General features: G+C 42.8%; 4 protein-coding genes across 13 annotated transcripts in view; all 4 read left to right on the top strand.

Annotated features, from left to right (window-relative positions):
- The first annotated feature begins 10 nt into the window (after positions 1-10).
- On the top strand, positions 11-1,921 carry cth1 (cysteine three histidine 1). The gene is made up of 2 exons (XM_041965514.1): positions 11-136; positions 924-1,921. The coding sequence occupies exons 1-2, from the start codon at positions 128-130 to the stop codon at positions 1,881-1,883; spliced, it is 969 nt and encodes a 322-aa protein (XP_041821448.1). The 5' UTR covers positions 11-127; the 3' UTR covers positions 1,884-1,921.
- A 1,176-nt stretch (positions 1,922-3,097) lies between these two features.
- taf6l (TAF6-like RNA polymerase II, p300/CBP-associated factor (PCAF)-associated factor) lies at positions 3,098-10,020 on the top strand. 4 transcript variants are annotated; one of them, XM_041965090.1, is made up of 12 exons: positions 3,098-3,181; positions 3,579-3,857; positions 4,084-4,170; positions 4,286-4,439; positions 4,563-4,613; positions 5,367-5,461; positions 5,545-5,619; positions 6,322-6,542; positions 6,897-7,029; positions 7,544-7,672; positions 7,749-8,245; positions 8,333-10,020. In XM_041965090.1, the coding sequence occupies exons 2-12, from the start codon at positions 3,711-3,713 to the stop codon at positions 8,691-8,693; spliced, it is 1,950 nt and encodes a 649-aa protein (XP_041821024.1). In that variant the 5' UTR covers positions 3,098-3,181; positions 3,579-3,710; the 3' UTR covers positions 8,694-10,020. The 4 variants fall into 4 exon arrangements, with proteins under 4 accessions (XP_041821024.1, XP_041821025.1, XP_041821027.1 ...); XM_041965091.1 differs by having other exon boundaries at positions 3,125-3,181; positions 3,636-3,857; positions 4,289-4,439; XM_041965093.1 differs by having other exon boundaries at positions 3,125-3,181; positions 3,636-3,857; positions 5,376-5,461.
- A 195-nt stretch (positions 10,021-10,215) lies between these two features.
- Positions 10,216-12,399, top strand: kcnk7 (potassium channel, subfamily K, member 7). Its single transcript, XM_041965735.1, has 3 exons — positions 10,216-10,552; positions 10,987-11,382; positions 11,942-12,399. The coding sequence occupies exons 1-3, from the start codon at positions 10,216-10,218 to the stop codon at positions 12,223-12,225; spliced, it is 1,017 nt and encodes a 338-aa protein (XP_041821669.1). The 3' UTR covers positions 12,226-12,399.
- An 8,987-nt stretch (positions 12,400-21,386) lies between these two features.
- Positions 21,387-27,898, top strand: part of ehbp1l1a (EH domain binding protein 1-like 1a) — a 43,519-nt gene continuing 37,007 nt past the window's right edge. For all 7 annotated transcript variants that reach the window (XM_041965629.1, XM_041965628.1, XM_041965627.1 and 4 more), the window contains exon 1: positions 21,387-21,661. In XM_041965629.1, coding sequence (XP_041821563.1) covers positions 21,558-21,661 — 104 coding nt within the window. In that variant the 5' untranslated portion in view covers positions 21,387-21,557. The remainder of the gene's footprint in view (positions 21,662-27,898) is intronic.

Below are 27,898 nucleotides of genomic sequence, written 5' to 3'. Positions count from 1 at the left end.
ATTCTACCGACACGTTTCTCCGCTTCACTCCGCAGGCTGTCACACTCCGCAGGCTGTCTGAGCGCGGTTTTCCTGCCGGGGCAAACCTCCCGAACCATCACGAGCCGCCGTCCATTTGCTGGTAATCATGTTTGAGGTAAGTCAATGATATTAGAGCCGAGCTTAACACAATGCTGTTTTTTAAAACTAGAGCTACTCAGTTCTTCTGCTACACTGTAACGTTAAGTGAAATATTCATACAAGTACGTCATAACTGCTGAGATAAATACGAGTGTATATGTATGAAATAATTAAATTAACTGATTAGGTTGATAGAAAATGACTTAAGTTTTATAAGGTAATTGTCGTTTAACAAAGACCTTCCCTACTGTAGCAAACACTCATATCTAGAAACTCACTTTCATATAGACAGATAAGAAGATTGCCTTGAATTACAACATTAGTGGAACGGAAATTAGCCCGGATGTGACGTCAGCTGTCTGAAAATTCTCCCTCATTCACTCCCTTCAATGCTCTCTATGCAGCAGACCCTCACCAAGTCACTCTGCAGTGGTATTACATTTTGGAGATTTATGAATAATTGTGCCATCACTAGCATAATTTTGCACATATGATGCATTGTGGTGCTGGTTAAACAGGTTGTGTGTATGAGGGCAATGATTTGAAGCACATTTCACAGTATTTGGACACTCAAATTGCACAGTAATGTTAAAATCAAGGAGCTAAATAAAATGATAAATGCTATAAATTGTCTCCTAAAACTATGAGCTTTGAGCTCCCGGAACATCTTTTTAGCTATTCAGATGGAAATTAAACCTACAACTCTAAGTTAAAGAAACTGGTGCAACACATGCCAGCAAGGAGACAAGGCTGGACTTTTTTTAATCAATGCTCAACTCAAACTCTGAATCTTTTTCTTTTAGACCAGTAGGGATGATTTGTTCCTGCCTTCCTATCAGGATGAGGAGATGGTGGAAAACCTGTTGTCCAGTGATGAGTCAGATGGAGGTGGTTGTGGTGGCGGCGTCTCCCTGGCCAAGGCCCTGCTCCCCCTGGTAGAGTCCTCCTCTCCTCCCCTCATCCCCTGGGTCTGCTCCACCCGCTACAAGACGGAGCTCTGTACCACCTATTCAGCAACTGGTTTCTGCAAGTATGCAGAGCGCTGCCAGTTTGCCCATGGCCTCCACGAGCTCCATGTTCCCTTCCGCCACCCAAAGTACAAGACAGAGTTGTGTCGCAGCTACCACACAACTGGCTACTGCTACTACGGAAGCCGCTGCCTGTTTGTCCACAGCCCCACTGAACAACGGCCCGCCCAGCGCCGCCGCAGGAATGTCGCCTGTCGCACCTTCCGCTCCTTTGGTGTTTGTCCCTTTGGCACCCGCTGTAACTTTCTGCATATTGAAGGTGGAGATGTTGCCAGCGGTCTGGAGTCGCCTGATGTTAGTGAAGAGAAGACTCCACCTGTTCCCAGTCCCCAGCACCAAACACACTCCAGGGAGTGGAAGCCACGTGGAGCTCTGTGCCGCACTTTCAGCTCCTTTGGTTTCTGCCTGTATGGCACGCGCTGCCGCTTCCAGCACGGCCTCCCCAGCAAGATCAAAACCTCTGACCAAGGAGGGTCCTTCTGCGCTCAGCCGTCCCCTGGCAGTTCCGGTTTACCTTCCCCCACCTCCCCCTTCACATCCACCTCACCCAACTCCTCAACCTCCTCTTCTCCATCAGCCTCCCCTCTCGCCACCCCGCCTGCGGAGGCCACGGCCCACAACGCCTTCACCTTCTCCAGTCAGCACCTGAGCGACCTGCTGCTGCCGCTGGCCCTCCACCTGCAGCAGCTGGAGAGCAGCAAGGCCCAGGAGATCTGGGACAACAGGGCGCTCTAAGTGGACGTGGTCATAGTTAGAACCAGCATCAGCACTGAACAACAGCACAGCTCAATTTTTTTTTTTTTTTTTTTCTTGTTTTAAACTCCCTTTCCCTAAGGCATTAATTATATTTTTTAAATTGAGGTTGTTTGACTTGAGAGCTTGTGTCAGCAGCTGTTCACTTGTTGACCAGTCTATCATAGGTCTTCAAAAGGCCCCATAGTTCTGGACGGTCTGGTCTCCTCAAACACTACTGGTGTAGCTATGATTGTAATTAAATGTTTTAACTATTGTAAATACTTTATTAATGGAGTAAATGGAATGTGTGACAGCATCATGAATAAACTTTTAATCTCTAACCTTCATGTTGTGGTTTAATAGGCTTTATTAGCTTTCAGCAAAGTTTTTACACACATTAATACAAAAGTATGAATGTAGTAAAATGTGTCAGTGACTGAATGCAGCTGGCATTAAGTGGCTCACAACAAGGTGAAAATGAGGACTGAACTAGAATAGGCACTTAATTAAATTGCAGAAATCTTAAAGCTACAACTCATACAATGCACACTATTTCAGTGTTCTATGAACTTCAACATATTAACCTTAACAACTTTAGTATGAACTGAAACTACTTGAAAGCCAGTCCTTCACCCAACATCAGTGTTGGACTTCACTAATGCTCATGTCTGAATGGGAAATCCTTGCAGGCAGGTTTCAACCTCTCTTGAAAGCCTGAAATGAGTAGTGGAGGTTGTTCTAGTTGTACATTAATTTTGGAAAGTTTAAGCCAGAATCATGTTCATTTCTAGTATAGGGTGGAGATGAGTTTCTAGCTTTCACATTCTTGTCGGATGAAGTTAACTTCTAAAAGCCATGTCTCTCCACTCAAGAGGGCCAGCCGCCTGTGTCTGACTGGTATTGAATTAGCCGATCAGTATCACCCAATCACTGGGCTTCTCCTCCTGGCGCGTCATTAGTAGGGAAATGTCAACATGTCGTACTAGCAGAGTCAAGCTAGCCAAAATCAAACCGGATGTTGTGAGTTTCTAGTGCAAGTCATCCACTTAAAATAAAGTTTTGAAAAACAATTGAGTTTGATATTTTACAGACTGCCCCGTAGTATATTTTATTATGGGTCGTCAACGTGGCATATTTCTCAGGAATGGGCTCCGGTATTGCCTTATTGTGAACGGTTTTCCGGATGTCCTTTCTCATGCGTGCTACCTTGGCGCTGTGAATGTGATACTTACTGAAGAGTGGCTACTCTGATGTTAGCTATCGCACGGACTCAACCACGGGCAGTTCGAGCTAAAGAGGTAAAGCTAGTTAAAGTATTATAGATCTTACGTTGTATTTATCTTCGCATTCCAAAACACCGTGCTCTTAGCATCTTATGTGATTGTAGCTAGCTTAACGTTAACGTTCAGGCTTCACACTCTGTTTTACCCTTAACACAACAACGGTAGTTATCTTTGTGTTTCGGTTACTTCAATCATTCTCACTTTTAAATAGTTTGCTCCAGCTGATAGACGGAACACAGATTTCATTTTGTTAGCATTCTTGAAATCCATTCCGCGCTGGCCCCCAGAAAGAACTGCATACCAAATCCCATTGTAAAATGTGGTACTTCTACTTCTAGGCATATAGTCACCAAATTATCACGCTTGCACCAGAAGTTAATACCTGCAACAAATCTAATATGTGTCTTTGCAGATTCGGGCACGACTCAAATGTAATAAATTGTTCTAAAGCTAACATTTAAAACGCCAGCTGCAGGGGTGTTGTTGTACTGAGCCCACGGAGTTTTGAGGGATCTGCCGCCGTTTCCGAGTGGTCCCCGTGAGCATGGCGGACCGGGAGGAGCGCCGCTTCGCCGAGGTTTCCCGGGAGTCTGTCAAACTCGTGGCCGAGAGTGCAGGTGTGGAGCTCGGCGACGATGTGGCTGCTTTGCTGGCTGAGGACGTGTGTTATCGGCTCAGGGAGGCAACGCAGGTCAGTGGTACCGGGGTGCATGGACGGATGGCAGAAACATTATTACAGTTATACGTCATCAGATGTTCACATTAGCAAGTATACTCATGTGGTCAGATTTCTATCAGATCATTGTTGCTGAATGGAAGTGTAATACATAACAGTATGTCAGAATGTGTGAAAGTGCAGTGCAGGTTGCTCATGTGGACAGGCAGTATTGACGGTGTGTTGTTTTGGACCCACACAGAGCAGCTCTCAGTTTATGAGACATGCCAAGAGGAGGAAGCTGACAGTGGAGGACTTCAACAGAGCTCTGCGCTGGAGCAACGTGGAGGTGAGAATGTTGTAATGCTCACTTCAGTGGTTTCTCCCAGTCTGTCTGTATGGTCAGTCTGATATCACGTGATCATTTGTTGCTGCCTTCAGCCTAATTATCTCTGTCTCTTAAGCAGACTATTTGTGGCTATGGGGCCCAGGATGCTCTTCCTTTCCGGTCAGTTAAAGAAGGAGAGCTGTTTTTCGTTGAGGATCGGGACATCAACCTGGTTGAGTTGGCTCTGGCCACCAACATTCCCAAGGGCTGTGCAGAGACCATGGTGCGAGGTATGACCCACATATCATAAACCACTGACGGATGTATCCATACTGCTGAAAGTTCATAATTTAAGTCTTTAAATCAGGAGGTGTGTTTTGCTAATAATTTCTCCTGTTTTCTTCTCCCAACAGTGAATGTGTCGTACCTGGATGGGAAAGGAAACCTGGAGCCTCAGGGCACAGGTAGTACTGCCACATTATGACATGACATCTTAGCTACACTGGCATAAAGTCCAAACTAACCAAAATGTTGTTGCAGAAAATGACAATATAAGGTAATATAAAGGTATCCTGTTATTGGGCAGATGAAGTTGTAACGTTATAACAAACACATCATGACGGCCTACACTCTTAGAAATTAGATGTCAATTAGAAAGTTATCTAACTCTACATATTTGCTTGACAACATTATAATGTTAGTGACTAATGTCAAATTTAGTCAAGTCCCCTGCTTTGCTAGCCCTATAACATAAATGTTGGATATTAGTTTGGTAGTTTATGTATTATCATGGAGAATGCACCGCTTTAATTCCCTCCTCCTCATCCTCCAAATTACATTCAAACTAAGCTGTTTGAAATTAGGCATCGCTGGTGCAGCCCACTGCAGGGCTGTGGCCACATCACCACATGCTAGCAGTTAACTTTGCATTTTTTACCTAACAGGGAGGACTCTTTCCTGAGGTATTGCTTTTTTTCCACCTATTGCATTTGCAGTTTGTCCAGTTCAGGCACAAAAACAATTCTTCATGTTGATCAACTTAGAAACCGTCTGAGGTGTCAGCCTGTAGCACCTTCTTTGTATCCAAAGGATACACAGTAATTAGTGACGCCTGTTCATATATGACGTCTGCCGCTGTCTGTGTGTCAGTGGTACCCTGATGGAGGGTTTCAGTGTTTGTGCATCAGCTGTCAGACCTGACTGTTGACTTGTCACAGTTCCCACAGCAGTGCAGTCTCTGTCAGACGACCTGTTGAAGTACTATCAGCAGATTACACGGGCCATCCTGGGAGAGGACCCCCACCTCATGAAGGTAGACTGCTAATGGACACAGGCAGACATTCTGTGTGGCTAAACAATGTGTTGCTCCTAACTATTATCTTCTGTGTGTTTCAGGTCGCTCTGCTGGACCTCCGGTCCAACTCCAAGATCGCTGCCCTCCTGCCATACTTTGTTTATGTCATCAGTGGGGTATGTTTGGATATGATCATACTTGTATGTGTTTAAAATTTAGATTAGAAACAAAGTTAGAATCCAAATAAACTGTGACAAAGTGACCGATTCATTCACTTTGATATAAAATGTGCAGAAACTGTGACTGACCGACACTAATTTTTTTTGGGGAGCGAAACAAAGCTTCACTTAATGAGTGAAGTCAGTGACAGAGTAACTGATCTCCAGTCTGCTAAACCACATATTCTGTACTCATGCTACAGCTTTATACTGAACCATTATTTCAGGGTATTGAACTCCAATCAGAAACGCTCTTTTCTTGCTTATCAAAACACGTCATCTTCATCAGTATTTCGCTGTTAATGTATGAGAGTCACACACGTGAACTGCTGCCAAGTCAGCACCTCAGCAATTCTGTTAGAAACATTCAAGGGAACTTTCAACATAACTGATAATTGTTGTAAATGCAGCGACTGGCATTGTTCGGTAACAGTGTGGTGTGAATACATGTAAAGTAACATGTCTGTAAGGAGAAAAAAATGTTCATATCAGTGCATATCGGACAACATACAAACCAATAACCAATAAGCTGGACGGGTTCTCGACCTCAAGTCTCAAAATTCCATTTTAACTTGCTGATTTTTGTTTCCATAAAACTGAATTGAGTGATATGTAATGGGATTGAAAGTGGGATCTAAATGTGTGGCTGTTTCTGTCCAGGTAAAGTCAGTAAGTCATGATCTGGAGCAGCTCAACAGGCTTCTCCACATGGTGAAGAGCCTGGTCCAGAACCCCTACCTGTACCTCGGCTCCTACGTGCGCAGCCTGGTCTCCAGTGTCATGTACTGCATCCTGGAGCCTCTGGCTGCCTCCATCAACCCACTCAATGACCACTGGACCCTCAGGGACTACGCAGCCCTGCTCCTCAGCCACATCTTCTGGTGAGCGAGTCAACGATGGCTGCTGATGCACACAGTTTGTTCACAGGGTTCAGATCATGTGGGATCATATTACCACATTAATACCATATGTCCGTAGCAGGGTTTATATGAGTCTCAAAAATATACCAAAAACATTAGGACTAAAGTAGCAGAAAGTACTAATCTCTCATTGGGGAAATTCAGTTTTTACACTCTGATCCTGTGAAATCCGCCACTTGCGTGCAGTTGAGCAAGCTGAAAATATATATCTGACAAGATAAAGATATTTACACATCCAGCAGACACAGAGCAACATTCATATTCATTTGAGTCAAGTCCAGAGAATTTACTCTTCTTATTGTGTTTCCTCTCTAGGACTCATGGTGACCTGGTGAGTGGTCTCTACCATCAGATCCTGCTGTCACTCCAAAAGGTGCTATCTGACCCAGTGAGACCCCTCTGCTCCCACTATGGAGCTGTGGTGGGCCTTCATGCTCTGGGATGGAAGGTATGTGAATCTAAGCAGTCTTAACAGCAGCTCGCGTCATCAGATGAAACCTCAAAATGAGCACCAGCGTACTTCTTAGCTTCCTGTTACACTGAGATCACACAGCTGCAGCTGATCAGTTATGACTCCCATCTGCTGTGATGCTCCCAAATGTCTCACATTTGTAGAAGTATATTTCCTTTTAAATCTTAGATTTCCATTTGGAGTATCACCTTAATTTTCTTTACATTCAAAGATTGTCTGATAGTATTACTTCTCTTCTTCGTGTGCCCGTTCCAACACTTCACTGAAGCTATGAATTCTAAATCACATGTTTTATTCTCTGCAAAACACAACATGAAATATAGCTGTGAGATAAGAGATTGGTGCCATCTGGCGGTTCAGTTTGATTGGTGGAAATGATTTGTATTTTGTCGTCAGTACTCTGAGATATGGTCATCTCTTGCTCTTCTCTCATGCCTCCTCAGTCATTTGTGTGAGACCTCTGCATGAACCTGTGTGTTTTTCTTGGCAGGCTGTTGAGAGAGTGCTCTTTCCACACCTTCCTGCCTACTGGGCCAACCTTCAGGCTGTGCTGGATGACTACTCTGTTTCCAATGCCCAGGTCAAAGCAGATGGACACAAGGTCTATGGAGCCATCCTGGTCAGTACTACAGTGAAGAACTACAAGACTCCTAACTGTCTTGATTTTGCCTGACTGTTCCTTATGTGTCCTGCAGGTGGCAGTGGAGCGCCTGCTGAAGATGAAGGCTCTGTGTCTGTCTCAGCCAGCAGAGGGAGGCCCCAGCAGTCAGCTGGGCTCTGTGGTGGGTGCTATGGGTTACAGGGTGAGCTCCCCTGGCCTCAGCCCCCCTCCAGAGCCTCTGTCAGAGGCTGCCCTGGGAATCGCCAGCCACCTTCAGGCAGGCGGGGCCGGCTGTCCCTGGGAGGAGTGGACCCCGGTCCCTCTCCCCGCCATGTACTGTGAGCTCTACTCCTTCTTCGGAGACAGTCTGGCTGTCAGGTTTAGCACAGGGCCCGGGTTTGGCAGCTACCCCGCCTGCACCCCGTCGCAGCTCGGCGATGCCAGGAAGGAACCCCCTGGCCCCACCTCCAACCCTGACACCACCAGAAAGATGCCACAGCTGACCGCCAACCTCAACATCAGCCCCAGGCACGATGGGAGTCCTCGCACCGATCCGCCCCCACCCAGCCTGGCAGCAACCGGATCAGGACGGTACAGCAAACAAATCGAACCCTTTTTGAAAACAAATCTGCTGTTCTGGGTTTGCAGTACTGAATGTAGCTGACTTCTTTCCTTCAGGTCCCTGGCTCGCTCCTCCTCCTCCTCGTCCTCCTCGTCCTCCTCCTCCGTGCAGCGGTCCAGATCTTCCTCGTCACGTTCGGGCCAGCGTTCAGCAGGTCTGTCTCGTGATGTTTTCCCGAAAGCTCGTTTCACCTCTCCTCAGACGGGACCTCCAGCATTCTCCTTCCTCATCGGCGGGCGGCAGATGGGTCGCCGTTGCCAAGGGCGCCGCCCCTTCCAGACCACTTTCGCCCCGACTCCATCTCTTTCTGCCATCCCTCCACGTGCCTACGCCCACAAACTTCCTGTCATCGGTAGGGTGGGCAAACCTGTACGCCGCTGGGCAAGTTCCCATTACTCCCTTCATCTGCCTCTCTAGTCTCAGAAATGAGCTTCAGATTGTGGTAGTGATGACTGCTACAGACTGACCCCCACATTCATATTGTTCAGCTTAAGCTGCCAGTAATTATTCTTTTGTGATGATATTTTCATAGTTGAGAATTGCAAGCATTCAGTTTCATTATCAAGGTGGACAGCAACATTTTGACTGTAACTCACTGAGACAACATCAGTCTTTACTGTCACTTCAAACTGATTTAAAGCCGCTATGTACAATGTGAAAACTTCTGACTTTGGTGCCCACCAGTGGTAGTAGGAAGACCCTGTTGGACAGCAATGTACCACACAGCTCCACAAACCAACCAGGGGACTGAGCATCACACCAGCAGTGTTTAATTTTCCTACAAATAAATACTTATCTAACTTATTGAGAAGATGCTACAATAACAGTCTGCACACAGGAGCATTAAAGGGATTGTCTGGGATTTCTGAAGAGTACCAGCACAGAGGCGATCAGTGTACGACTGTGGACGGGGTCAGCAGCAAAACATATTTTATCCGTCATTATTTGATACATTTTTATAACAAAATGATCCATTAAAGCCGCCTGATGTTGCAGTCTTGACCTTTTTTGGCCAACATAGTTTTGACTAAAATTAGTCTCCTACCCCAGTGCCTGTTATATCTGTCTTTAGAGCCCATTCTGTAGCCCCTGCACACCCATGGTGGAACCACAGAGGAGTTTTCTCCATTCTGCTGCTGCCATATAGATCAGTCTGATTGGATTGATTTTATGTCTGCAGGAAAATGATAAGAATGCCAATATTGAAACACCACTTAATTCCAAATGGTTCCTGAAGAGCTGAAACGAACAAATATTCTCATTATTATTATCGATATGTCAGATGAATCAGAGAAAAATCTCATCACAGTATTCAAATATTTATGGAACAAGAGAGTTGTTGGCATTTGTGCCTCTGACACGTGATTTAAAAGATTCATTGATTGGGAAGATTGTTGTTGATGAGCTTCTCATCGCCATATTTGGAGTCAATGCTACAGTGGAATAAAAAAAATCAACACTGACCTCACATTTGTGTCAGTGCGAGATGCGTCTGCAGCATTTGGTGTGACCTGCTGAAGCTGGAGCTCAGACCTGAGTGTCATGAACAGGATCCCACAGTGGAGAGACTGGAGACAGAAGAAAAGTGTGGAGTGAGGAGCAGAGTGGTTATTCCTCTCTGACTGAATACCTGCTGAGGACTGTTGGAGCAAATGGACGGCATATCGACCTGCTTTGTGTTTGGACAAAAGTTTGACATCTTGTAAATAGTTGTTGTTTTCATTAAATAAAAAAACTGTTTAAGTTTGAAACCTTTATTTTATGCTTTTCAGTCCAAAAATGTGTCGCTGCTCTGTAGAATTGTTTTCAGCTGATCTATCTCTGGCTGGCCCGTGTGTGTGACCTGCTCTACCTTTCTAAATATTTAAAGCCTAACTAGCTTTGAGTATCTGATTGCAGTCTGTAGAGCAGCAGAGCAGCAGAGCAGTCAGAACCAACAATGGCCCAGCTTGTGCCTTCAGCGGGGCCGTTCTGTCAGCTCGGTGCATTCCCCTGCCTGATTCTCTGCTACCTGCTCTACATTGCGCTGGGAGGCGTGGTGTTCACAGCCGTGGAGAAGCCGGTGGAGAAGGAGCTGAGATCCGAGGTGGAGGCGCTGCGGCGCTCCTTCCTGCAGGAGAACCCCTGCGTACGGGCGAGCAGGCTGAGCGAGCTGCTGGGAAAAGCTCTCTCTGCTCACCACAGCGATGTAGCTGTTCTCCAGGCTGACGCTGATGACAGACACTATGACTTCACATCATCACTCTACTTTGTCATTGTCACTCTGACCACCATGGGTAAGATGCAGCCAATGCAGAAATTACGACTGCAACTAGTTTTGAGTCCCCGGATCATGATTATTATCACAATTTTTAAGGTGACCTTCAAATTGCTTCTTTATATTCATGATGATGGAGAAATATTTTACTTCTTTCTCATTTTTTTTTGTATTTTACATCTATAGTCACTTTATAAGTGAACCCTGTACATTCAAAATACACTGTAGACATATGATGCATTTTTATAGATTTAAATACCCAACAGTAGGTTAACAAATTAGCTCACCACAGCTGACAAATTAAAATGCATTAATATTAATTCAGTTATATCCTCAAAACGGTAACAGTGAATGGAACCATGGGAAATGTTCTTTTGATACTTCATGTACATGTGCAGGACTCCTGTTTGTTCGGACTCTCCCTGCAGACTTCCTTCCTCTCCTTTTCCTCAGGTTCTGACTCTTACACCCCCAAATCAAACGAGGCCAAGCTCTTCTGTATCTTCTACTGCACCCTGGGGATCCCCCTCACCCTGTTCCTCCTCACCCTCCTCTCCAAGCTCCTCCTCCCTGTCATCACCCACGCTCCTGTCCACCACCTGCATACTTACTGGGGTTTGACCTATGCCCGGGCCACCCTGGTCCACGCCAGCCTCTTCCTTGTGCTTGTCCTCTCCCTCCTTTTCCTCCTCCCTGCCCTCCTGGTCTGTGCGATGGAGCCGGATTGGAGCTTCCTGGATGCTCTCTTCTTCTGCTTTGTCATCCTGTGCACCGTCGGTCAGGGAGGAAACTCTCTGGGGAGAACCTGGAGCCAAACAGCCAAGGAGACACTTGAACTCCTCACCACATGTAAGTGGAATGATGTGCAAGAATCCTTCTTGAGTGAAGTGTATGTGACTAGATGCCCTCTGGAAAGTGTTGCATTGTATTATTTCATGATAATATTATCACTATAACACAAGTAATGTACTGAACTACAGGCTTTGCAGCACCTGCAGGGTTTGCTAATGCTTCAGACATATGAATGTTGTCATTATGTAAACACGGGATTGCCAGCTTGTTGTAGAGTTCTGCCCCCAGGTGGCCAAAACCCCCCATCCCAGGTAGCTGTCATGTTAGTGTATTTATATATGGCAGAAAGGCTGAAACACTGCAACAAAGGACAAGGACAGAATGAATTACAGAATGACACTTTCAGAGCCAGAGCCAGGATTTTAGAAACACTGAAGCCTGGAGTCTAAGTTCCTCTAAGACTTATTTGTTGAACCACCAAAAAAAGCTAATATTTTCATTTATTTATTCATTTGAATGATTCCTTACTGTCATTTTTCTTCAACCACACAATTACTGTTTTTTCTAGACATTCATTTTGAAATTGAAACAGCCATCTGTTCTCCTTGCTCCACAGGTTACCTGCTGGTGGGCCTGGTGGTGATCATTACTTTAAAGGACACTGTCCTGCAGGTTCCCCAGGTCTGTGCAGTGATGAGGCTCTTCTTTGGTCCGCAGTGTGCAGAGCTGGAAGGTGTTGATCTCAGTGAGTGGACCCTGAGTGAGGACAGCACTGAGGAGGAGCGTCAGTACTCCCAGTCCATCTGTACCATCTCCTCCACTCCATTAGAGCTGCAGAGCCCCTGTTCAGGCCCACCAGCTGACACACAACCTTTACAGATCCAGAACCTCAACCCCTGAAACCGCCTGACCTTCACAACTGCCCACCAAACTGTTTACAACCCATCAGCTACAGAAAAATACAACTTTGTTTGAATAATCACTTGCAGTGAGTGTAGTGATGGTTTCCAAGCTTTGTTGCTTTTGTGCTTTTTTATTTCAGTTTCTATATGATGCAAGCGTGTAGTTATGAATTTTCATATTTGGCTTGATGTATGCTGCCCTTTGCGTTACTAGGTGCCAGGTCATTTAAAACTGCATTAGTTGTTTTTGGCTACTTGGGGGCAACAGAAATCTGTAAAAACTGTCATGTGTTAGCATACTATTGCCTATTTACACATTCAGCAGACAAAGAGCACCATTAGCCATTAGCATTCATTTGGAGTCATGTTTGTATGAACCTGATGGTGTAAGCCCAGCATTCACTCTCTCTTTGCTCTGTTTTAGTCTCCACCAACTCCTGAGATAAATATCTTGGTGTTAAGCCACTAAACCCTCCACCAGCTAGTCGTTAACTGCGTCTGTCTGCTGTTTGGTGCTGAGCAGCTAGTGTACATTGGGTTTAATTACAAGAGTATTTCATTGTGAACTGCAGAGAGAGTTTGTCTCTACGAGCACCTTATTTCATGCTACACAGTCATTTGATCTATTGTTCAAATATACATATATTTTGCTGCAGCTTTAATTTTGCAGCCATGTGCTGCAGTAGTCTTGATTTAGAGGATTTAGAGCAGTATGGGCATGTTTGGGACTATGAGAAGTTTATTGTGTCAAAGCTGTTGATGAGCCTGAGCACACTTTTCAAATCAACCTTCATTACCAGAACAACAGGCCTACTATAAAATAATAATAATAAAAAAATAAAATAAGACCAGACCTGTTGTTTGTTTAATTGTCTTTATTGTTTAACGGTGTGAGCATTTTTTTTCTCATTCCAAATTTACATTTCATTTTAGCCACTATAGTTAGTTCACAAATAGTTACATCAAAAAGACAGCGTTCATTCCCATACACAGAGAGCAGAGAGAGTTCTGTGTGATGAACTTATATCAGTGTGCATCTTGGTGGTGCACATCAGAATATCCATTAAAGATATTGAGGTTTAAGTTGGGGTGCACAAAAGGCTACATAGAAGAGAGCAAGTTCTACAATTTTTATTTCGACATGTTGAGGTTTTTTTTTTTTAGAGCAGGGTTCATAGAAAACATTAATAACCCTGGAGAGAACCTCGCTTTTTTACAAAGTTAAACGTAAGGTTCAACCCCCCTCGTTACACCAATAATTTTCACAAAGTCCCAGACTATGAGGGAAATCACTTAAAATAAAATATGATTAGACAAAAGGAAAAAGTTTTTGATTGAAGCAGCTTTAATGAACAAGCAGCAGGTCCAAGACTGGCCACAAGGTGTCACTACTGACCGACATACAGCTGCAGCGCTGGCGAGTGTTTTCCTGGGTTTCTGCCCCATGCCGTTAGTGTTAATATGTTTAAACATACAGAGCCTCCCACTGTTTGTTCAACCAGTTCTTTCTCAAACAACTCAGTAACGTCATAATCAAGGCGGAAGAAATACGAGCAGCGAGGCAATCAGATGCAAACAGACTTCACACACATACTGACCCGTATGACCCGAACTGTCCATAAACATCCATCATAGTTATACCTGCTGAAGTTGTGTATACAATCGTTCCTCTGCAGTGAGGGACTGTTAGCAACATAGTAACAAGTAAATCTGGATAGACTGTTGCATTGTTTCCAACTGACTGATGGCCTGAAGGCTCATGTTACATACCCCATCAGGCTTCACTTCACAAAGTTGTTGTGATCTTATTACTTCCTAAGTTAAGTGTAGTGTTATCAATACTAACACTCAAAAGTGTGCACTGATTCAGTATTACATGCATGATAGACGAGGTAAAATAATAATGCTGCAGAATCACAGATATCATCTTTTTTATCCCACATGTTGCCAAAACTGGATGCTACAGTTAAACAGGAGATTCATGTGTGTCGTGCTGGTAGTGGTTGATGTAGCCTGGAGCTGGTAGCCTTCAGCAGAGATGAGGAGCAGCTACAGAGGGCTGGTCAGCTCACTTCTTTCTACCTCCACGCCAACAGTTTTTTCTTTAGACCCAACTGACGCCGACTCAAGTGACATCACTTGAGGACATTCATCAGACTTCACGCAGCTCCCTCTGCAGACACTGAAGACTTTATGCAGCTTTTTTCAGATGTGCAGCACTTCCCCTTCACCTGGAAACAAACTCTGATGTGTTGTGTGCCACATAATTACCCATCCCACCATCACTTTAGCTTTTCAGAAGCTGAATGAAGCATCTAACTGAAGGTGCAGACTGTTTTACTTGGAGCTGTAACAGAGGCCTGTTGTGTGTTCTCCTACTATGGCTGTGTTTGTACAAGGCACAGAGGGCTGTGGGAGGGGGGAGGTCGGAGTGTGTGCCTAGTAGTGCCAGCTCTCACCCCTCCTTAGCAACACACACACACTCACAGACTCTTGCCTTTGCTCGTGTATGAGCTTATCAATTGTGTTAGTTCGCCTCCTTGTTTAATACTTGTCGAGTATTAAAACAGGTGTCGTTCCTGTAACATCATAAGCAGTGTTGCTGCAGGATCATCACTGCATCTGACCAAAAACAACAGCCCACAGAGGGAGCAGGTCAGGGTGTGTGAATGGGTCAAGCACAGGACTGTCACCTGGGTGGCTGGGGTTTGCATGCTGTGTGGAGCTTATTGTTATAATGCTGACTTATTATTTTTAGACTTGGCTGATTTTTATTTTCTATTGTTAGCCCATTTCTCCCATGTGTGAAATTTTCTGGTCTTTTTCGCCCCTGAGTTGCGAAGCTATGATACTGTAAAAACGTGATTGGTTAGTTGTAACGATCGCATCGCTAACATTAATTATGATGCTGTAGGAACGACACCAACGTGGGGATATCAGATTGGCCTAGCCTGGCCTGGTTTGCTTAGTCAGGTGGGCTTTGTCATGTTGTAACAGGAGACGAACAAACACAAACTGTTGTGTAACATATCATTGAGTGCTGTTGTAAGATTTGGTGTAAGATTAGCATCACTGGAACTAAGACCCAAAGCAGGAAAAACAGCCTCAGACCGTCAGGACACTGTGAGCAGGGCCGTCCACATACTTTTAGCTATACAGTTTTGACTGATGTCATTGTCTGTTATGACTGTATAACAAGACCAGGGGGAATGCTGGAAGTATGCTGAATGTTGTCTCACTCAGAGTGAAATGAGGTCATTCTTTTTGTGACAACACATACAGAACATATTAAGTTGCTCCATTCAGGAAGCAGCAGATGGTGGAACATCAGTTGTGTTGTTGGTGTGTTTTCAGCTGAGTGCTCTGCCTCAGCGCTCTGGCAAAGACACAGAGATGACTGACAGCCTTGTGACGGTCGGTCACCGGACAGATGAGCCTCCTCAGAGCTGGTCAAACACCGTGTCAAATACCTCGACCAACTGTTGCCGCAGTGTTGTCGCTGAGACACAAAGACATCAAGGTCACATTGCCTGAAGGGAAGTCAACTGTTGGCTTAAAGCTGTTGGACTCACAGCTTCCTGCAGCAATGCAAGTGTTTTGCTTAACCTATTACTACAGCTGCTGAAAGGCTAGCATCAAAGCTGTTCTGTAAGCACTTACTATGTGTAATATGAAAAGTATTGCTCGTAGTTAATTGTTAATAAAAACAATATATGCATGATAAAACCATCAATATCTGCTTGTGACTGCTAAAGCATAGTTAAGGATTGGTTGAAGTTAGGCAAATAAAGCTACTTAGAGCTGCACTAATTAATATTTTAGGTCAACAAAGGGTCCAATAACTATTCTGATTGTGAAAAGGGTCGCACGTAGTTGCAAACAAATTAAGTGCCAGATAGTTTATTGAGAAATTGGTGGTGACATGAACACAGCAAAAAGCAAAGTGAATATTGGACTTATATCTATCCATCCAAAAGCTAATGATATATATTGCAAACGCGATGGACATTATTCCTGTCCTGAGGCACAGAATATGAAGACAACTTAAATAACTTTCCTTTAATGGCATATCACCGTGTGTAAGTCTGCTTAAAGGTGACACATGTGACTTACTGTAGACTGTTGCATCATGGTAGTATGGACAGCATGATCTTCTGTGAGCTTACTAATATTGTGGCATACGCTCCTGCCGCCTGACGTTCTCTCTGTGCCTCTGACAGACAGCTCACAGGTGTTTGGCTTAGCCAGGCTATATTTATGAAGGTCACAGACCATGATACCAGCAGGGATCTGATTACATGTTCATCCATACCTAGAAAGAAAGTGACTGTCTTATGTTTTCGTGTTTGAGTTTGAAAAGCTTATTCCCTTAAATTCTTCAGTGAGCTATATAGTTAGAGTTAGAAATTGCAGTGGTACTTGTCTATTTGTCTTTACATTTTTTTAATTACGTAAAATGGATCACTTTTTATTTTACATTATTCATCTTGTTCAGTTTACTGTTAATTTAGAGTTTCATCTAAATTAATTTAGCATAACATCTCAAGAACTGCTGGATTACGTTCTTCACTTAATGAAATTTGATAACATCTCTTCTAGTTTGTAATGTTTCTTTTTTTTAATTCAAGCTATTAGGCAGAGTTGTACCTATCATGAATAATAAACTGATCTTTATGTATAATCTATGAGGTTTTGCTTGAAAAAATCTGACACTTGGACTGAATCTGAGATAGAAAAGTGTTTTTTTAGTGCCCTACATTTCAGTGGTGCTGGGTATTCTGATTCTGAATGCTGTGTCACTGTTCATGACTGGCCTCCTGCTGCTGACCTACTGGCTTATGGCACTCACACTGGCAGTTATCACATTTCACATTTCACCGGCATGTATGGGTGGTGTGCCACTCATGCTTCAGTCATATGCCGATTCTTAGTGGTATGCCACATTGTCTAGTGGTAGTGGTTGCAGCTGGTTTACTGGCATATGGTACATAAAGATGGTATGACACATTCACCATTCCCACTGGCTTATGAGGTATATGTCACTGCTGATTCTTGGTATGTTTCTGCTGTGTGCTGCATTAAAACAGCATGCCACTTATATCCCACTAGTGCCAGGCCATTGCCCCATTGTTTTGCAATAGGCCCAGTGCTCCAAAAATACACAATCCCTCCGTATTCTTCCCCTCACCCATATTCTGCGAAGACATCCCCCCACTCTCCTTCTGTGTCTGCCATAACCACTAGCTATAGCAGACAGTCGTAGCTAGTTGTAGCTACTTATTAGCCATCTACAGCGCACTAGTATTCAGACAAAGTCTGACCATTAATGCTAGCCATGTATTTGGTAATGTGCAATATTATAATTTCTTATATAAAAGCTGCTATTCAATTTTTTCATGGTCACTAATAAAGGCCGGGTGGGATTAATTGTGGCCTACTGCAACAGTTCACATCTCATTGACAAAATCTGTCTTGAGTATATAAGCATGTGCCAAAGTAGTGCAAAATCACTGCAGTAGTAGGTCCTACTACAGTAGGTGTGACATTTTGCCATGATGACACACACAAAGACAGACTCAGACAGTGAAGCAAAGCTGTGCTCTTACACTGGCCTGCAACTGTCAATGTTTGCCTTGTATATTGGTATAGTGGTCAAAATATACACTCAATTACAATGCAATGCCCTGGAGTCCAAAAATAGGATGCACACGAACTGGTGGCTGGCCTGCAGACAGGAAGTAGATTGTTTAGGAATGACTTCAGCTTGTAGCTTCCACTATGACCCGCTCCCCATCCCTATAAACCCTGAACTGATTAAAAAAGAGAACTCAAGCTATAAACAACGCAGACTGGTTGCTGATCAGTTAACAATGTAGAGGCACTTTACTTCACACTATGTACATAATAGAGTAACATCTATTAATCATTAGGTTCATATATGAAGGTGAAACCACTGTTTAATGTGATATAATCCATTCATTTCCAAATTTAGAGCTGTCAGTGAACCAGGAAATGCAATTCCAATCATAGTTTCCCAAATAAAGAGAAATGACAATGATGGAGCTTTGGCAAAACACTGACTTTAAAAAAGTGCTATTCCCACATGTGGAGACTCTCCTCCGCTCTTCCTTGTTCCTTGCTCTATTTTTACCCGCCCAAATGCAGCTGTTTCCCAGTGTTCCTGCAGAGTGAACTGCTGGGTGGCAGGGAGGATGGGGGGACACTGACAGGGAGGCTCGGTCCCATAACAGAAACACCAGGGACTGGCCCAGGAGCCAGATGAATCTCTTAGCACTTAAGGAGAACGGGACAGCGTGTACTGGAATCAGACCATGTGAGACTACATGTATGTGGAGCTGATGCGGTTTTCTCAGCAGTATCTGCTCCAATCAGTGTTCTCCACATCTGGTATCAATACTATGATGCACCCTCACTAATCACACCATTACTGTGACTATGTGAAGTTCCTAAGATGATAAGTGGTTGTAAGACATGCCAACGAAAATTGGTGAAGCTTTGATCAAAGTGCATATTAATATAATTATTTTGCTTTTGAAAGACACTCCACAGCTGTGGAAATCTGATCACTGTACTGTGTGATAATATCAGCATACAGCATGTTGTGGGAAAAGCAGGGGAACCAGACAGCTTCCTCATGCAACTCCAAGACAAAAGCAATATTTCTGTGTTGCATGAATACCAAGACTAAAGTAAACATTCCTCCCTGTAATGTATTGAATGTTTGGAACCAGATAACAAGGCATTCATAGACTGATTGAGTTCTCAAGACTGTTTAAAAGAATACTGTGGTCAGCTGTGTCAAATGATGGGGTAATTTTAAAGATCCACACTCAAAAAGTTACTGTATCTGTACTAGTGCCCCCCCAGTAATGATTCACCTTCTTTCCCAACTTAATAACTAAAAATTTCTATAGGTGTGTGATTCAAGATTTTAAAGCTGCACTATTTTCGATGTTTGCCATACACTGATTTATTTGTTGTGGTCCACCACAATATCAACATTAACCTGTGACATATTGATTTTCTATCTACTACTACATTGCTATTTAAAATTGTACTATCTTAATCCATTGTAGATCTGATGGTTTTGGGCTTTCGTTTTGTTATTTCCTATTTTATGTTTCAAGACTTTCTCCTCATGTGTCAAAGCCTAGCTATTAAGAATAGCTATAAGTGAACGAACTGGATGGAACCACTGAAACAACATGGTGTACTGTTATAATTCAGTCTCATTACTCTGTTCAGAGAAGTTTCCAGCTGCAGCAGACACCTGTTTTTAGTGAGAACTTAAAAGTTCTCAGCTTCAGACAGAAGCTTCAGACAGAAGCTTCATGCCAAGAAGTATACATCATTTGCATCAGAGGATGATTTAGTTTGTAAGTAAGCACACTTTACGTATTATGGAAACATACAAATGATTCTGTATGAAATCAATACTTGACATGAAAGCTTTAAATCAGCTTATATCATTCAGGCTGTGAACAGGGTGTTTATCTGTGCGTGTGTTTTCTTGGAGGCTACATTATATTCCTAGCTGCCCTATGTGTCAGCGATAGATTATAAATAGACTCTGGTCCGAACTGGAAAAGTCCCTGCAGCTGAGGGGGACTCATGACAGGGGGAATATTCCCTGACAGGCTAACAGGTAATTTCTGTTTTGTATTCAGTCCTTGATAACATCCCTAAACACAGCTTCATGGCAACTCACTAATCACTGTTTGGCTTGTCTGAGGAATATTTGCATAGGCTTACATGTGTGATATGTTACAGTCCCCTTTGTGTTAGACACACCATCTGCAGCAGTCTGTTTCAGGCAGGGAGGAATGGTTTACATCTATATATTCATTAATATATAAAAGCAAATTATGTCTGTATACCAAGCCCTAATTAAAATATACAACATACAGATGGGATGTTTTCTCCTTTAACATTAGGCTGTTATTTTTGTTGTATCCTTTATACATCTGCAGCTGCAATTTCCCAGCTTGGGATAAATAAAGTATATCTATCTATCTATCTATCTATCTATCTATCTATCTATCTATCTATCTATCTATCTATCTATCTATCTATCTATCTATCTATTATAGAATTACTGATGTGATTGTAGCTGAAGCATCACATGTTGACAACATTCTTTCATAATATTTATTTATTAATTCTTTCTTATTATTAGATTATGAAGAATATGAAGTCATTGTAGGTGTGACTTATGAAGCATAGAAAACTGCCTAATAACCATCTCAGCTGTCAAAGCAGCCACAACAAACTCTTGTGAAAAAGGAAGTGTTGACCTTCAAGTGAAAACAAACAAACTATGTCCAGTTTTAAATTCGATTATTTCAGCTGTCAAATGAAATAATGGCCAGCTATTGTAATACTGTTATTACTGGCTCGTCCCAGTGGTCATGTGTAGAGTTATGCCATATATCAAACCAGGACATTATGGCATTGAGAGGACATTGAGATCCTTGTTTGTGTTTTTCAGGGAATTTGTGAGTTATAGCAACTTGGAAGAAGATAATGTTCCACAATTAATTGCAATGGGTATTACACACACAGATTCAAGTATTTCTTCAATACTAGCCAATAAAATTGAAGTTCAACTCAAGGTAGGAAGTAAGGTAAGAAATATGAATATGTTCCTATATTTATTAAGTGAAACCTTTAATTGCTTAATTGTAATAAGTTTTTTCTACTTTATTATGTAAGAAGTGAACATTTTTATGTGCCCAGATGTGGTCTGGTATGTAACAACTCAACATTAAAACTGGATGGTTTGTCACTTTGGAAAAAAAAGCTGATATGTTTAATGTACCATCTAAAGGAGTTGTTCTATTTAACATTTTTATTGTTTGGTAAAATCAAAATACAGGTGGAAATGGTAAATGTAAATGATTATTTTTTTTCTACAATTAAATTTACAGTTAATTTTAAATGTTGCAATAACACAATGTAATATATAATGTCGTAACTCATGTTTTTTAGTTTGGTTTTGACTATGTATTAACAGATGATTTTTGATGCTTGAGAGATAACACTTATTTTGAAAGACACACTCTCCAGTGTTCCGGTTCATCTCGTTTAGCTTGACGCCAGCTATAACTTGAGGCGTGTGTTTGTTTGGCCCATCTGCGGACTGGATGCCGGTGACAGGGCTCCACACTGCCGAGGAGCTGTCCGCGGAACAGGTGGACTTTCTCCGTCTCCTTCGCTCGGTGAAGTCCTGGCGGAGGGACGCGGTCGCGGGTTCAGCAGTTCTTTCGTATTACTGTCGTGTCTTTGAGAGATAATTTGACCAGGCTCATCATGACTTCGGTGTGGAAGCGGCTCCAGAGGGTCGGAAAGAAAGCGTCCAAGTTCCAGTTTGTTGCTTCCTTTCAAGAACTGATGATAGAGTGCACCAACAAATGGTAAGTAAATGTGAAGACACTTTGAAATAGCTAATGTTGTGGATGTGTGTTGCGTTTCCTTTATCACAACCATCCCGTGTGTTCGCCACACCGAGAGCCTTATCGTCTATCGGAAGACAAAGTGGTACCAAACTCCGTTCAGAAATATTAACATTTTTCTTTTCGGCAAATTCATGTACGCCACAGAACAAAAATGGCCTTTGAGTGACATTTCTGATCCCGTTCGGCTTAAATATGGCAACCAATACATTTGTCAACAAAATTGAACCTATTACTGGTTCTAGCGTTATTCCATCATTATTAACGTGCTGTACGATGTGCGCAGAGGGGCGGAAGTTAACACCCTGACTTGTCTCTAAAAGTTGAGTTTTTCTATATGTAATGCTGTTTGGCCGAATACTTGAGCCCATTTTGTCGTTTAACGATGTTTCTTGATTCTGAAGTACGTGCCGTTGCGTGGTTTGAATGAAAATGACAGAGCCGATCCGTGAACTGTGTTGTTAGATGGACAACGTCTTATAGAAAGCTGCGCTTCTTATGCTAATAACGCAGCTAAGTGAGTCTGTCTAATGAAAGTGTGGTGACACTACTTCCGCCTGTGCGTTTTCATATGAGGCTCAGTACGCTGTTATCATGTGGTACAGCATCCTGTTTACTATGGCAGCCTGGAGTCGATTTAGAAAGATCAGCTGTGAAAGAATAGTGTCAGGTGTGCTGTTGGAGAAAGGATGTGGTCATCCACACCATCAGCACCACCCGGGCTGCACCCAGGATTTTAGCACAGTGAAGGGGGGGTCACACTATATTATATGATGTTGTATTTTCTTATCTAATATTGTGCCTTTGAAACATCAGACTGATTTGATATTGCCATATCATTAATTCTGAATTATATTTTCACATCCTCATATTGTACTTTTCATCTCTCTCTCTGTCTTTTTTAGTTTTAACTAAACTTAAGGTCTATGAAATATCTGAACTCCACCACCACCACCACTCTTACACGGGGGGACATTGAATCAGAAAGTGGAGAAAATGTTCATTGTTATATAGAATAGTTATAGAATGCTGAACGGGATAATCGTACATTTCAATGATGCTGCGGTCACGTTTCTTGATGTGGTAATATCGAGGGACGACCAGAAGTGACTGGTCAGAGGACCCCGAGGGGTCTTGGTGCAGTTTAAGGAATTAAAAGGTCAGATAGGTAGAGGGAACCAATCCATGAGGTGCTAAAAAAACAAGTAATATAACTTTAAAATGAACTACAAAACTGACAGGAAGCCAGTGGAGGATGGCAGGTTTGGGGGAAATATGAACCAATTAACGACCTTGCAGCAGCATTCTGCACATACTGCAGACGCGGGGGTGAAGCCTGATGCCTGGTCTGCACATACATGGCTGAATGTGTCTCCATTTACACAAGCACTGTTTAAAAAATAAAAATCTCCGTCCATATGAGAACACAAAAACACAAATGAAGCACTATATATAACCCTAAACCCTGAAGCCATGCTGGCCAATCAGAAGCCTGGAAAAAAACTATTAACGGTAGGCTACCTGCAACTAGAGGTCTGACCGCTAAATTACAAGTCCTGCTATGGTTAAGGCATGAAACCTTTTGTTTTTCAGAATCTTGGAATGATAAGAAGCATTTGCTTTTGCTAAGGCTCGCCTTGGAAAATGCTCCCGCTCACCACAGATTTTTTTTTTTAGTTTTAGGGCTGGATATTGCTGGTCAACAACTTTTTCCTAGCATTTTAGATAAAAATGGAAGCTTGGGCCTAAAAGCAGGTGAAATGTCAGGGTCCAAGTTGGGCTTCTTAAGGAGCAGCTGAACCTCTGCATGTTTAAAACAAGGAGGAAAAAAACAGTTGTTGTAGTAGGAGTGAGGGAATGTAGTCAGATGGGTATGTTGTGGGTTTCAGATGACAAACTACTACCCGCAGAAAGGAAAGAGACACAGGTTCAAACTGATATTAGACAGATATGGCTGAAGGAGGATCAATCTCAGGCATGCATAACTGTAAGCAAGGGTACAGAGGTTGATAGGACAGGAAGAATAATCTGGGACATGTGGGTTAACAGGTTGACAGGGGAACAGGGAACCAAATATAATGGTGCAGTGGTCAGATATAACAGCATCCTCATAGATAACAGAGCTGCCAGGCTAAAGCTAAGGTGTGACCACGTTTACATGTCCCACTGTAACCAGTCCTCTCAGCCTCTCTGTCCCACTGTAACCAGTCCCCTCAGCCTCTCTGTCCCACTGTAACCAGTCCCCTCAGCCTCTCTGTCCCACTGTAACCAGTCCCCTCAGTCTCTCTGTGTCACTGTAACCAGTCCTCTCAGCCTCTCTGTCCCACTGTAACCAGTCCTCTCAGCCTCTCTGTCCCACTGTAACCAGTCCCCTCAGCCTCTCTGTCCCACTGTAACCAGTCCTCTTAGCCTCTCAGGCCCACTGTAACCATTTCTAAGAATGAACAACTGTTTCCATGGCATTGTTTATGCTTTACCAAATAATGTAACCCAGATAAGCAAACATAGATGGTATGGTACCATCAACTTTCATATCACAGCGTCCTGTGAAACCAGTGTACTGCTGCTAACCTAGTGATGAGCAGCTTGAAAAACGATAGCCAATGATGAATCTTGTTTTAGTCAGTTCTGTTTTTATCCTGACTGCTTTTTTTAAATTTCATTTTTAAGAGTCTTGTTTTTGTCTGATAATTGTGTTAGGATGTCACAGACCTGCAGGCAGTATTTAAGGACTTTTCAAGCATGCTGTAGCTGCAGTAGTTGGAAACACTAGGCAAGGCTCATGATCACATCATGATCACATCATGATCACATCATGATCACTGACACTCGGCATTGTTGGACCTGTTCACTAACTGTGAACCACACAAGGGAAGAGATACATGGGAAGAGCAATGACTAAGCCTTCCTCCATGTTGTTTTGGTGGTTCCATCTAATTCTGAGTGGCGTATCCTGGGGTGAGAAGCAGAGTAAGTTATGCATGCAGCTAAAGAAGAAGCCATTCTGTGCCAACTCTTGGAACCAGACTAGTTTTGATACTTTCGTCACATTTATTGTGGTGCCAAAAATGTTCTGAGGTTGCCTAGCTCTGATCTAAGGAATATATATATATATATATATATATATATATATATATATATATATATATATATATATATATATATATATATATATATATCAGATTAAACAATTAGATACTAATGAAAAACTTTATTCTTTGGACCAAATGTCCCCTCCACAGTGTGTAGGTGAGGGCGTAGATCTGAATCATAGATAACAATCAGAGGCTTTTAGTGTTTGATGTGTTGCTCTGACTGCTTCAGTCTTGGCACTGCAAGAGTTCCTTTAATTCCATTATCATTACTCATGGTGCCGTCAGCGTGTGCTTCCAATCCTCCAGCCCTGGCTTGTATAGTGGCCTACCTTCCTGTCACTCTGTTCTCTACTTTTCAAGCAGTACCAGTATCAACATGTTTCTGTCCCCGGTGGATCCTGTCACAGAGGGTGTTTAACCACACGGTGTGACAGCTGAAACACTTTGCTTCTGTTATGTACCCCACGGTAATATCACAACTGAAATGTGTAGCAGAATGTAATGTAATGTGTATGTAATGTAATGTATTTCTTAACGGGGTCTGGCAGGTGGAGGTGAAATGTTAGCAATGGCAAAAATTAAAACACTTAAGGTAAGTTGATTTTTTTTCCATATTTTTGCAATGATTGAAATGAATAGAAATGACGCCAGAGATCACAGTGTGACCTCTGGTCCCGGGGGCTTAATGGCAGGTCCAGACCTTGAGGACCATCTGGCTGTATGTAACAGTTGATAAATGTTTAGATGTAAATGGACTTCCTTCACTTCTGTTGAACAGAGTTAATGTTAAACAGAGCAGCTGCTTGTGAGGCTGCGTCTGTACACGTTCACACTTTCCAACATCACGTGACGCTCTGAAAGAGCAGAACACACAGCAGCCAGCTCCAGTCTGAACCTACGTATCATGTGTGGGAATGGTTCGGTGGATGGTTTATAAGCACCATCATCTGTGATGAGAATGAATCTCAAAAATGTAATGTTGGGTAGAAAAGCCTGTGAAACAACATTCAGATCGCTGACGATCAAGCTCACTGCACTGATGATGATAATTAAGTTGTTTGGCTACATTCAGACTGACGTTGAAGGATTAGTTCAACATTGGCTGATGAGGACGAGTTCGCATTGTGTGTGTTAGTTTGGAACCTGTACTTCTTCCACACCTGAGGTTAAGAAAGGTCAAGATGTAGTGACCAAAGATGTCGGACGATTTAATATTCCATAGCTCTGAACTTACCAAGTCAAACCAAAAATTTGTTGTTCTTCTGCTTCTCCTCCTCCTGCTCCTCCTCCTCCTTCTTCTTCTCCGTCTTCTTCTTCTACCAGCTTTAAAGGTGCATACTTCCGCCTACTGTGTTGAAGTGCACAGATACTGCCCTTGTCAAGTTGGTGAAATCAGTTTGGCTTTGTATTATCATCTCTCTGTGTTGGCGATAACTTCATCATCAGAATATAGATAAAAATATTCATTTCCCATTATCAGCTGATAGTGACTCCCTATGTGCAATAAAGCCAATAGGAAAGAGAGGTGTCAACTAATCACAGTTTCTACACACCCAAACAGTCCTAAAAAAGAAGGCTAGTCATGCAAAACAATTGAAAACATTATTATTATTGGTGTGTAGCAGGGGCTTCAACATTTAGCAAGAAATAAAAGTGTGACATCACATGTCTGACATCACAGCATGTACTGTATCGTTGTGTTTTCCACAGTCTCTGGCAAGAATGTGTAAAATGTGGATCAGCCAGGCGGCTGTCTCGCTGATCTGATTAGCAAACACCACCTACATTGAAGTATCAGAGCGTTTAGACAGTCTGGGAAACATTTAGAAGTTGTATGATCAACAGCTTTCCTCCCAGCGTCCAGCGTTCCCTCATATGGTAAAGCTCTAACACCTCGTATTTCAAACTGGTGAAAACAAACACTCCGTCCAGGTCTGTTGGGAGTGTGTTATGTTATGTGAATGACACATATTCTGTCTTGAGAAGCTGTACTCTGGAAGTCACCAGTCTGTAGACTGCGGAGCTGAAAACCCTGTCTTACAGTTGTAGGTCAGGCTGCTGCTGCACAGGATCATGTCTATGACAAATAGAGCAGCAGGTGTAGGATTGCTATTAAGCCTCTCTGAAGTTCAGCATGGCAGAAGCCTATTTCTGTTCTCTGTCTTTCACTCTCACTCTCACAACACATTGGTTATAAGAGTCATGCAACATGAGAAGGAGGCGCAGGCACACTGTCCCCACTAGAGTTCAACCAGCAGCCTTTTTAAAGGCCAATCCTCACAGTACTCATTCAATACTTTTTGGATTGAAGCTGCCAGTAGTCATGCTCTACCTAACTCTTCCATTTATTTATTTTATTTGTTATGCTGGTTTATTACAACTCGCCTCTTGTATTCATAGCTTTGGTCATGATTTCTGTCAGCTGAAATAAAACTGTACTCAGCAAAGTAACCAGTAAGATGTGGGAACATGGCAGCATTGCTATTCCAAAGTCAGATGAGTCAAGAAACATGAAAAGTCAGCTTGTTTGGAATGAAACCAACAGTTTATCCAAATCATATAAACCACTTTATTTGAGGTCAAACTGAAAGCACCTGAAGTGTTGCTGATATACCCTCATTGCACTGTAGGTTAAAGTTCAAGCAGGTGGTCAGTAAACTGTGATGGCTGTGAACCGACAGTTTGATTAAAGACTGGAGAAACTAGTGAGTATTTCATGTTGTCTGACCACTTCTGACGGCTAAAGGGTGTTTTGACGTTCTTAAGGGCATTCCCGTGCCATTTAATCATTGTGTATAGAGACAGAACACAAAAGAGCTCCAGTCAAACCTCAAACAGTAGAAAACAATGTGTAAGACAATGTGGAAATATGACGTTTCCGTTTGTTTTATGTAATAATGTGAGGAGGGTAAAGTCTCCTCACGGCTCCACACAGATCTCACATTTTCACCTCTTCAGTGAAAGCACATGCTTCATGTATGTGATCACCGACGACCTACTACATGACTTTTGTGCCTCAGTCAAGCTGTTCGTCATGTTTTGACTTTCTCAAATAAGTTTGGTGAACCTGAGAGTTTGTTTACAACCTCGCTGCTCACCAGGT

The sequence above is a fragment of the Chelmon rostratus genome, chromosome 23, assembly GCF_017976325.1.
Source record: "Chelmon rostratus isolate fCheRos1 chromosome 23, fCheRos1.pri, whole genome shotgun sequence".
In the NCBI taxonomy this organism is placed as follows: Eukaryota; Metazoa; Chordata; class Actinopteri; order Chaetodontiformes; family Chaetodontidae; genus Chelmon; species Chelmon rostratus.
The sequence above is the reverse complement of the archived record's forward strand: the minus strand, read 5'-3'. Positions and strand labels throughout refer to the sequence as shown.

Excerpts from the sequence above, each read along its gene's own strand:
- kcnk7 (XM_041965735.1), top strand. The coding sequence starts at position 10,216 with ATGGCCCAGCTTGTGCCTTCAGCGGGGCCGTTCTGTCAGCTCGGTGCA. Across the intron at positions 10,553-10,986 it reads TGTCACTCTGACCACCATGG|GTTCTGACTCTTACACCCCC; the intron begins GTAAGATGCAGC and ends CCTTTTCCTCAG. Across the intron at positions 11,383-11,941 it reads ACTTGAACTCCTCACCACAT|GTTACCTGCTGGTGGGCCTG; the intron begins GTAAGTGGAATG and ends CTTGCTCCACAG.
- taf6l (XM_041965090.1), top strand. The coding sequence starts at position 3,711 with ATGGCGGACCGGGAGGAGCGCCGCTTCGCCGAGGTTTCCCGGGAGTCT. Across the intron at positions 4,614-5,366 it reads CCTGGAGCCTCAGGGCACAG|TTCCCACAGCAGTGCAGTCT; the intron begins GTAGTACTGCCA and ends GACTTGTCACAG. Across the intron at positions 8,246-8,332 it reads GCAGCAACCGGATCAGGACG|GTCCCTGGCTCGCTCCTCCT; the intron begins GTACAGCAAACA and ends TCTTTCCTTCAG.